The sequence below is a fragment of the Sciurus carolinensis genome, chromosome 7 (assembly GCF_902686445.1).
Source record: "Sciurus carolinensis chromosome 7, mSciCar1.2, whole genome shotgun sequence".
Taxonomy (NCBI): domain Eukaryota; kingdom Metazoa; phylum Chordata; class Mammalia; order Rodentia; family Sciuridae; genus Sciurus; species Sciurus carolinensis.
Genome location: NC_062219.1, coordinates 47,241,900 through 47,252,849, shown reverse-complemented (window position 1 = coordinate 47,252,849; position 10,950 = coordinate 47,241,900). Strand labels below are relative to the sequence as shown.

General features: G+C 36.5%; 1 protein-coding gene across 4 annotated transcripts in view; it reads left to right on the top strand.

Moving 5' to 3' along the window:
• The first annotated feature begins 4,029 nt into the window (after nucleotides 1-4,029).
• Nucleotides 4,030-10,950, top strand: part of Kpna5 (karyopherin subunit alpha 5) — a 45,016-nt gene continuing 38,095 nt past the window's right edge. For all 4 annotated transcript variants that reach the window (XR_007109489.1, XR_007109488.1, XM_047558527.1 and 1 more), the window contains exons 1-2: nucleotides 4,030-4,192; nucleotides 9,471-9,604. Coding sequence is in view for 2 of the 4 variants with exons in the window: in XM_047558527.1 (XP_047414483.1) it covers nucleotides 4,189-4,192; nucleotides 9,471-9,604 (138 nt within the window). In the remaining 2 variants the exon portion in view is untranslated. The remainder of the gene's footprint in view (nucleotides 4,193-9,470; nucleotides 9,605-10,950) is intronic.

The window sequence follows — 10,950 nt, the reverse complement described above, 5'->3', positions numbered from 1 at the left end:
ATACCCTGCTCCACGCCGGTCTGCGTTGCAGTGCATTCTGGGAGTCGTAGTCTTATGGGGTTTTTGTTTTCTGTTTCTTTCTTTTTTCTTTTTCTTTTTTGGCATCCTTCCCATTAGTAGATTTGGTCCTATCATTAAGATTTGAACACATAATCCGCTAAAAAAGCGATAGAATCTGAAAACTTTAATACCGCATTTGATTAAATACATTGGGTGGGTCCTAGAGCAAATTGGAGTCTAAATTACTCATTGTCTAGAGTAGCACTCTATTCTAATATAAATAAAGGGTTTGTAATGCTACTAGGTGTGAAGCTATAAATTGTTCCACAAGCGGAGAAAAACTCTGACTTTTTCCTCGTTACGATATCATCCACACCTAATATTTGTCTCTCAGATCATATTCAACAAATATTAAGACTGCACATTAAAAAGCTATTCTAGACAAATTAAAAAATATGGGGGGAAAGGTATTTTGCTTGAAACTGGAGCTGCAGCAGTAACCAAAATACACAACATCCGAGATAACTAAAGTTTATTCTGGTGAGGCATAGAAAATAAACAAGTAAATGAACTAATCTTGACAAGTGCTATGAAAACAACTAAAATTGGCTTAAAGAGAAATTAATGTTAGGTCTCTGTGAGGAGGTGAGTGTACAGATGAACAAACTGAGCACCAACATGGGAACATTTCAATCACATAAAACGACAGGAATGAAGGTTTAAGAGTGAAAAACCAACAAAACAACAACCAAAAAAAAAAAAAAAAAAAAAAAAAAACACTTTGGAATCAGAACAAAATGTACTATAGAAAAAAATAATTACAAGATGAAGCCAGAGTTGTAGACAGTTATCAAATAATGTAGAACCTTAAGAAAGCTATTGGGATATTTAAATAAGAAGACACATTATGTCATGACCAAAGCTTAGTTGTGCCAGGGCAGTGGGACAGATTTGTAACCTTGGCCCATGCCTTGCTGCTCTGCCACTGTGACTTATTTTTTAAAAAACATGTTTCTCTTCCTTTCTCCCTCCTCATCCCTAATCTCTCCCCCTCCCTGTTCTCTTGGGAAACAGGGTTTCCTTTCTTCCCCATCCTAGGCAGAGTTATATGTCCTTGAGCATACACCACCATAAGAATGAAGTAATTCAGACTTTGGAGATGACACCAGAAGATCTAAGAAATAACTCTCTCTCAAATGTACAAGTGAATTACAACTCTGGACAGAATACATGAAATGTAGCCTTTGAATAACCTCTTTAAAAGTCCCCTGGTCTCCTTGATGGGCAGAATCACAGCCTCTGGGACAGGAATGCTTTTTCTTTGATAGCAAAGCAATAAATTTCTTTTTCCTTTTTCTCAAAACTGTGTCCTTGGATTGGCATTGGGGACAAGGACCAAACTTTCCATAATAAATCTGGTACACCAAATGGAACCCAAGAGAAGCCCCTGTTACAGCTTTCTTGAGCAGGCCTGGCTCTCCAAGCAACCACATTTCCATGCTGAGGATAAAGGGTGGCTGGTGAACTTCTTGAGATCCAACTGCAGGAGAGTTAGGAGTCTGCCTCAGGTCCAACCAGAGGAGCTATTCCTGCGAGTAAAGGGAGGGGCTGAGGGACTGTTCCAGCAGTTGCCAGAGCTTATTTTGCTTCACAAACTCCTGGCTTCTCTCCCTGAAGTGTACAGGTTGCTCCATCTTGAGCCACTTTGAAAAAAAGGAAACTGAACTCAGTAAAGTAGCCACACCCTTGGCCATTGGGTAAGTCCCTTGGTTTGCATGCTGAGACCCTCAATTCTACACATCTGATTCCTCTTCACAGAAACATCTGGTCCCTTTCTGTGGGGACATCTGTGGTGCCACATGTATAAGAGTCATGGTTAAGTGGGACTTGAGAATCAAGAGATATTTTTACTCCCTTCTGGTCTGTTTTAGGTTTCCATCTGTTGGCCTTGGATTTGGAACTTCCCTTTGGTTGTGTTTTTGTTTGTGTCTGTTACTGCCCCTTTTAAGACATGGGCAATACTATGTTGATTCTATAGGAAAGATCTTGGTTGGTCTGTTTGTTTTAAAGGCTCCAGTCTGTGGATCATGGTTTTGGGGATCCTTTCTGGTCGTTTCTTTTTTGTACAATCTTGCAACTGGAGTTGTTCTGTCAAAGATAAAATAAGTTGAAGAAAGATCCACCTATAGGTTAATCCTGTCTAAGAAAAAGGTAATGTTTTACTGTAACCATCAGGATTTTGAATAGCTTTCTGAATTATACACTCTTGTAGTGGGAGTTGGTCTGTCAGAGGTACTGTGTGTGAGTGGAAGAAATTCTGTATGCACAGAACACAGAATTCCCATCTGTCAGCCATGGTTTCAGGGATCCTCTGGTTGTCTGTTTCTGTGTTTCTTTTTTCATATCTGTTAAGACATGGGCCATACTACCTTGATCTTATCACCGGTGGTCTCTTGGGAAGAAAGATCTTCCTGAATGGGCCACCTGTAGGCATAAGCCTAATACTTAAGGACACAAGGCAGAAGGCTTTATTGACAAATGCTTAGAGAAGATTCAGTAGTGACAGGATGAACAGAGAGCACCTGTCCCTCAAGGTACTTTGCCAAGCAGTGCCTCCTCTTCCTCAAGTTTTTTTGTTAAATGGCAGCAAGTGAGATGAATGATATGTGTCCTTTCAACAGTGCCCTCAGTTCTACCTCAGGCACCACTGAGAAAGGGGTTTTATATATTAGACTGTAGAAACAATGACATCATTAGTATTAGCTTGTTTAGTTTTTTTGTATGACCAGCTTTCCAAGGAGCAATGGTCCTGATGTTAAAGCAAGAAAGTAACTTTCTACAGATAACACTAACTTGCCCTAGTTCTCATGGTATAAAAAAGAGAGAGAGAGAGAGACAGAGAGACAGAGAGAGACACAGAGAGAGAGCGAGCTTGCGAGAGAGTGCCAGAGTTCTTCAAGATAATATGCATTTGGACATGGTAGATTGAACGTTTACATTTCTCTGCTTGTCAAAATCGATTAAAATGACAAGAATTTTCCGCTATCATTAAGTTATGGATCATGAGATGGGGAGATTATTCTAGTGGATGCACTGTAATCCCAACAGTTTTATGATGGGAAGATTACTAGGTCTGTGTATTTTGTTTCTCTGGAGGGAGCAGGAAAAGGAAATAGGAAAGGGGTAGAATTGCTAAGAGTTTAAGGTAAATAAAATCCTATTAATACTTCAAAAGCCCTGTCCAGATTTTCTTTGTCAATCAAGCTTCTCTGTTTTTCTCCGACACATATAAACACAGTTAAGTAATTTGTCAATTATTGAACACAGTAAACATAACGATTTGTCCTGTTCCCCGCCCCCTAAAAAATGGTAAATGTCTTCAGGATAGGAATCCTTATGTTATCTATCCTGTGTATTTTGTGCCTAGCATTACATCTGGATTTTAGTCTGTTTTCAATACTGGTTTTTGATCTTCATCGTGGCTTAAGGGCTGTGTTTTTGTGATAGAATTTAGAGCATTTTATCTGGAATTACTATTCATTGCATAAATCAGTGACTACATATTAGTCAAAAACTTGCAGATGTTATGGAAACCCAAATTATATATGAATGGCCAGTTAAGAAACTTGAAACAAACGAGCCTATAGGAAGACGTTCATGAAGGTGAAATACTCGGTGTAAACTTCATGTGGCTTGAATTTTTACCGCTCCCTACCCCATTACTGAATCCCCAATACCTAAAACTGTGGCTGGCACAGATTAGGCTTCCGATCAACACTAGGTTGAAGAATGGATAGGCGGATGAATGAATGAATGAATGAATCGGAGCTCGTCCCCGAGTAAAACAGGCTAGACTAGGGACCGCAGTGCACAGCCCAGCCACCGCAAGCGTGCGGAACCCTAGGATTCGTTCTAGCGGCTCTTCCCTGGGTGGGCGTGGCTGGGGCGCGCACTTCACCCCGCCCCTCGGCTAGTCTGTGCGGCCACGCCTCCGCCGCCGCCGCCTCGCGCAAGGGCTTCTGGGAACCAAGCCTCGGGGTCTCGGGCAAGGGGCTCAGGTGGCCGCCATCTTGGAATGCGAACCGGGTCGCTACGCTCGCGCTAGGGGTGGAGTGACCGGCACTCTTACCTGAAGCCGACCTTGTCGCCGCCCGCACTGGAGTCAGGGCACCGGAGAGTGTCACGTTAATGGGTAAGTGGGAGTGACACAGGCCAGGTTGGGGGAATCTCAGGCTTGGTCCTTTTGGATTCTACTAGTTCCTGTGGCCACTGTTTTTATTGACTCCTTTCCTTGAGTAGGGCTCTGGACCTGGCCTTGCCAGGGTGTTTCTCAGATTTTCCTGAGGGCGTCAACAGTCGTGGGGGCGTGGCAGCCCGACTTTCCCTTGTAGATGTGAACGCGCGGTGAGAGATTCTCTCCGACAGCCAGGCTGATCCTTGGAAGGAGCTTTAGGCAACGGATCTGATCCTCACCTCTCCCGCTCACCGTTCTGGGTAGTTCTTCGCAGTATGTAGTCTTGCCAGACGTTGCTACTCACGCCAGGTAACCAGCGGCAGGGAGTTTATGGAAATGCCACCGCGCTAGAGACAGGATCCTGGGATACCTCCGTAAAGCAACTCTACCTGTCTCCAGCTGTCCTTCCTCCTGCTTGCCTGGGAGCGCTCAGTCCAGGGTTCCACACTGCTCGGTTGATGGTGTCAGCTCCGTTCCAAGATGAAAATTTAATAGCGTATAATCGATAATGCATATAAGGATTTGAAAGCATTAAACGGCAGTGATACTTCAAAAATATGTCACTGACATGAACACTTGGCCTTTTTAGACACATCGGAGAAAAGAAAGACTTCTGACTTGTATCGCAATTTCGGTACTCAGTAATGATTCATATTTTGTAGGAAAGAGTATTTCCTGCTGAGCATGGCATGCCTCTGCCCTTCAGACCTAACTACTACTTGTTTGGTTGTAGGGGCTTCAGGTGGGTGCTTAACCCTTAGTACAGTTTTGCAATTTTCTAATGAGAAGGTCTGATACATGGAAATGAAATCTTTACTGGCATGAAAAAATTCAATTAATAGAAATCAGAAAAAAAGAAAATCCTAAGTTTAGATTCCAGTTTGCTAAACTTAAATATGATTTAAAGACCTGGGTAAAAAATTAAGCTTATGAATGAAAAAAAATTTTTCTGTTTTGCAAATTTAATGTGATTGTATAGCTTTTCTTATATTTAAAATACCTTATAATGCCTCCAGCTTTTGAATCTCTTTTAAATTGTATTTTCCTGTGAACAAAACAATTTCATTGGATGGGACATCTTTAGAGATTATTTTCCTTAGCCTTGACGTCCCTTTAAATCTACACAGGAAAAGGCAGGCATTAAATAAGATGCAGGAAATTAGTACTATAGAAGAAAAAGGAAAAAGTAATATATGAATTTGGAGGACTACCTTGTATTTGAATAATAAATTTATATTGAAACATTTCTGTTAAACGTTTTTAATCTGGTTGCCTAGGTTAATGGTCTCAGAAGTAGTATCTAGAATGAATGCGTGTGATGCTGGTTTGGGAACACAAAATGATCCAATTAAATGTGGAAAGAAAATATTAGAACATGTATTTATCTTTTTTAAAATTTCCTTTTTTAAAAAATCAATTTTTTGTGAATTTTATAATGGGATAACTTATTAACATAGTAATAGATGTCTAGAAGTAAGTGTTGAGGATGAATACACATGCATTTTACATATATAAAAATGTGTAATCAAAAAAGCTTAGAAGTGGTAGAAAGTGCTATATATATATATATATATATATATATATATATATATAGGTGCTAAGTATCTTAAGAGATTTATTACCAAAAATGTTTCTTCTCATTAAAATTTTTTCTACTTGTTGGTCATTTTTCAGCAACTATTGTTGAGGCCTAATTTGCTCTGTAATGAACTCTGATCTTCATTTTTCCTTTTGGAGCTTAAGCTCTTAGTGAGATTAGAAGATTTCTTGATATATAAGATAATAAGAAAATAATGGTAAATGTTATTGAAAAGTTAGATTGAATAGTTTCTAATGATGATTACTTATAGGTGCATGCAGTATTGTTAAAATTCATTAAATATTTGAAAGAGGAATTTTGGTCAACTATAAATGCATTTTAATTTCTAGAATACACATGGGTTAACTTCAGAGACACAAACCAGCTTCTTTTCTTTGGTGCTATGAGTTGAACCCAGGGCATTGCATATACTCAAGCACATACTCTACCACTAATCTATACCCACAGCCACATTCTCAATTCTTCAGTCCATTCCATTCTACCTCTAGCTCCATCACTAGTGAGATTTGTCAAACTTTACCAGTGATCTCAAGGTTTCTCCCTTTTTCTGTTAAAATGTGAATAACCTCAAGTGTTCTCCTTTGGTGATTTTTCTTTTATAGCTCTCCATGATATAGGATGATCAGTAAGGATCTATGTCAGAGTATGTACTAGAAATTTAACATTTCAAATTGAAGTTGTATGTAATTATTAGAATGACTGTAATTAACAACAATACCAACAGTCTTGACAATACCAAGTGGATACAGGATGCAGAGCATTTGGAACTCTCACATATTGCTGATGAGAATGCAAGACGGGACAGTAACTTTGGAAAGCAGTTTGTCAGTTTCTTATAAAGTGAAACACTATTGCCTTATTATCCTGCAATTCTACTCCTAAATATTTACCTGATAGATAGCAATAAAAAAATTGTGTTTACACAAACACTTCTATGTGAATGTTTGTTGCAGACATATTTATAACCTCCTACAATTGGAAATGACTCAAATGTTCATCAGCTGAAAAACTAATAGCTAAGAAGTATCCCAACAGTGAAATGCTCCTTGGCAATAAGAAGGGGCAAACTGTAATGCCAACAACATGGATGACACAAGTAGAAGGTGAATTCAGAAGACTGTATACAATTCCGTTTATGAGAAATTCAGGAAAAAACATAACTATATGGCTAGAGAACAAATCAGTGGTTCCCAAGTATGAAGCATGGAGGCTGGGCTAGGAAGAGGGTCAATAGGAAGAACATGAGACAGTTTTTTAGAGTTATAGGCTCTCTTCTGTGTCTTGACTGTGATGGCTTTATGGCTATGCTTTTGTTAAATTTAAAGAACTACAAGCCAAACGTGATTTTTACTTAATGTAATTTTTAAAATGAATTTAAAATAACTGAATTCATTATTATTCTCTCAAAAACAAGCAGGCAAACCAAATAACTTCTACTTTGATCCTCCTGATCCTTCAATTCTATTCCCTGTATGGGTTATTTTATCATAATACTAAAATGACTCAAGCTAAAAACTGTGGGGTCATCTTCAACTTCCTTTTATTCTTTACTACATATCTGTTATATTTGTCTTCTAATTCTTATTGAATCTATTTCAGAAATATTTCTGGAATCTAACTTACCTTCTATATTTTCATTTCTACTAATATATCTTCAGCATCTCTCTTTTCTCTCCCTGGATTATTTGAGATAACTTTCTCCTTAATCTTTTAAATTTTATTCTTTAGGATCAAGTCTAAATTTCTGAACTGGATTGCAAAAACCACATATGTTTTACACTTATAGCTTTGTTTCCTGTCCCTTTTCTCTTGCATCTTCTTATTCAAGCACTCTGGATTTCTTTACTGTACTGAGGCTTCACGTGTAAGGCTTCTTTTTTTAGTTATTATTTTTAGTACCAGGGATATTTTATTATTTTTATTTAATTCTTTTATTTTTGAAATAGGATCTTGTTAAGTTGCCCAGGAAGGCCTCAAATTTGCGGTCCTTTTGTCTCAGCCTCCTGCCTTGCTGGGATTACAGGCAAGCATCACAGCACCTGGCTATGCCAGGGTTCTTCAGAAAATGTTGCTTTTGTGAGTAGTTCCTCTGTTTGAAATGCTCGTTGCTTCTCTTCCCTTTCCATCCTCTTCCCTGGAGGATTTCTCTCATCAAGATAGAAAACGGTGAAACTGTTCAGAGTGCCTCAAGATACATATTTGTCTTCTGTGCTCTTATAGGATTTAATGCATATGTAAATTATACTTTACTATACAATAAAATCTTCCCATTTATTAGTCTATGTCTACTCTATCTGGGATGTCAGATCGATGACAGCCTCTCCTTTGGTGTTTACTTCATGAGCTGATTGATAATATCATTTGGTTAGGCCTGGTTGTTATCCTCTGAATTCATCAGAGTAACATACTAGGTTCACTATCTATCATATTTAACTTAAGTGAGGACACCACTTTAAACTGGTTTTTTTCTTCATATGTAAATCCAGAATAGGATACAGTATCAGTATTTTAGTATTTATATAAGTAAGATAAAGCAAACTATCAATATAATATTCATTTATGTAATTTATTTTAAAAGTAAAAGTAGAACATACACTTCAAATATAAAATTTTATATTATATATTTTATATATACTTAAGTATATTTGTTTTGAAATGTATAATGTTCTGAAATACTTTTGTAGCAAAACTTGAAAAATAGAATATGTAAATATTGTGAAAGAACTCATAATTACTGGAGTACTGAGAACTGACACTGCAGTTATAACTCAGGTTGTAAAACTCATGGCCTTAGTATTTAATTTAAGGTAGTATCTTAAATAAGTGAAAGATGCCAGACCCCAGTAAATATTTGAGGTGTGCGCATTGAAGCCTAATACTGTATTTCATTGACAATAAGACTGTTTAGTGCTGGCTATTTGATTTTGTCAGAAGCTATAATTTAGAAGGTTTTTTCTTTTTTTATTACCTGAGTAGTTCATTATTATTTCCTGACTTCAAGTGATTGATTTAAGATACATCCTACTTCAGAAAGGCCAAAGGTAAAGGAATAAGGAAGGTTGTTGAATCTTTATGAAGTAAGGGTAATAACTTTGTATTTAGACTAAAATCTGTTAGTCGTCTAATATTGCTATGGTTTGTATGTGATTTATCCCTGTTAAAACCTATTTTGAAATTTGACTGCCAGTGTAATAGTGTTCAGAGTTGGGCCTTTTAAGACTGATTAATGTCTTCTGTGAAAATGTATTAGTTCTCATAAATGTGGATCTTATAAACTAGTCAACATCTTTGTCCCCTTTCCCTCTGCACATATCTACTCACTTCCCATATCCCCATGCATAAAGCAAGGTGAGGCCCAAGCAGATTCCTTTACCTTCCCAGCCTTCATAACTGTGAATGAAATAAACCTCTTTTTAAATAAATTACCCTGGTTTCAGGTGTTTTGGTAAAGTAACAGAAAACAAACTTAAGACAAATATGTAATTCCTAAAATATTTGATCATTTTGCTCTTTGTACATGAGTTTCAGAATGATCTTTGTGATCTGTATAATCAGTGAGCCTGAATTACCTGCTCTAGAGGAAGTATCTTATGTTGCTTTGAGAGTTAGCCATGTCTTCTTTTTTCTTCCTTCAAGATTCCATGGCTAGTCCAGGGAAAGATAATTACAGAATGAAAAGTTATAAGAATAAAGCCCTAAATCCTCAGGAGATGCGCAGAAGAAGAGAAGAAGAAGGAATACAGCTTCGAAAACAAAAAAGGGAAGAACAGGTAGGTATTTTTAAACATTTATTTTTGTTTGACAAAAGAATGATATAGAGATTTAAAAGCTTATTGCTAATTTTTAGACAATTTTTAGTGGAAAGTTGAAAATTTATTATAACTAAATCTACTTTTTAATTTAGTAGATTCCAGGAATAATATTTGCAAATTTATGAATCAGGATCCCTTTGCAAGTTTTAGTCACTTGGAATGATTTTTCTATTTTATGGATAAACTTTTCATGTTATCATATTTCTACCCCATTGCTAAGAAATTTTTACTCTTGATTCATTTAGATCACTCACTGCCATTTTTCATTTGAAATATGTTTCCTAGAAAACAGTAATTATGTTTATTTACTGCTTTGTGTGTTCATCTTTGAAATTAATTATAGTAATCTTCCCATGTTATTCATTCTGTTCCTCTTATAGTTTCATTATATTTTGCACATGTGACATAAAGAATAGAAAATCATTTAAGAGAGCACTTCTCAACATTTTTCATTCCAAGATATACTTAGGTTTAGAAACACTTACAAATAAATAGGAGTGTCTGGTCCTCACATTTACAAATTAAAACTGATTTTTGAAAAGATTGGAGAAGAAAGTAGAAAAAAATGTCAATTGGTGGTACACTATGTAATCCAGGCAACTGGGAAGGCTGAGATTGGAGGATTACAAGTTTGAGACCAGCTAGGTCAATGAAAGAAGACCCCGTCTCTCAAAAAAAAAAAAAAAAAAAAAATGGTTGGGGGGAAGAGTGGAAATATAACACAGTGGTAGTAGAGCTCCCTTGTATTTACTCCTCAATATCACAATCAGTTAATCTATTAATAATATGATTTGTCAGCCCTTAATCTGTAGTAGTGTCTCACAGTCCTTAATATTTATAGTATGCACTCAAAAAAAAATTCTTGTTGATTAACAAAGGGAAGTGTGTACAGACTGAAGAATAGCAGTATTAGTTAGGAATCACAAAGACTATAGCCAGATTTTTTTTTCTCATTTTTGAATTAGGAAATGTACCTATAAATCTACTTTTACCATGTTTCTTTCTTCCTTTTTTGCCCTTCATTTTTATCCATTCCTGAACTAATAAACAGGGATATTAACTCAGTTAATATATACCATCTATTATCATCCCTATGAAATAGATGTGCTTTTTACATTAAGATTTTCTTGAAAAAATTCTTACATATCTCATAATTCAGTTTCAGAATATATGCTTTTTCAAGTGCTATAAAATGTAAATATGTACATTAAATTTTAAATTATAAAATTATTAGTTTGATTTGTTCTTGAAAATGAAAAGTGGAATTCTATAGCAACTGAGCATTTAGAAATCTCCATGTATAA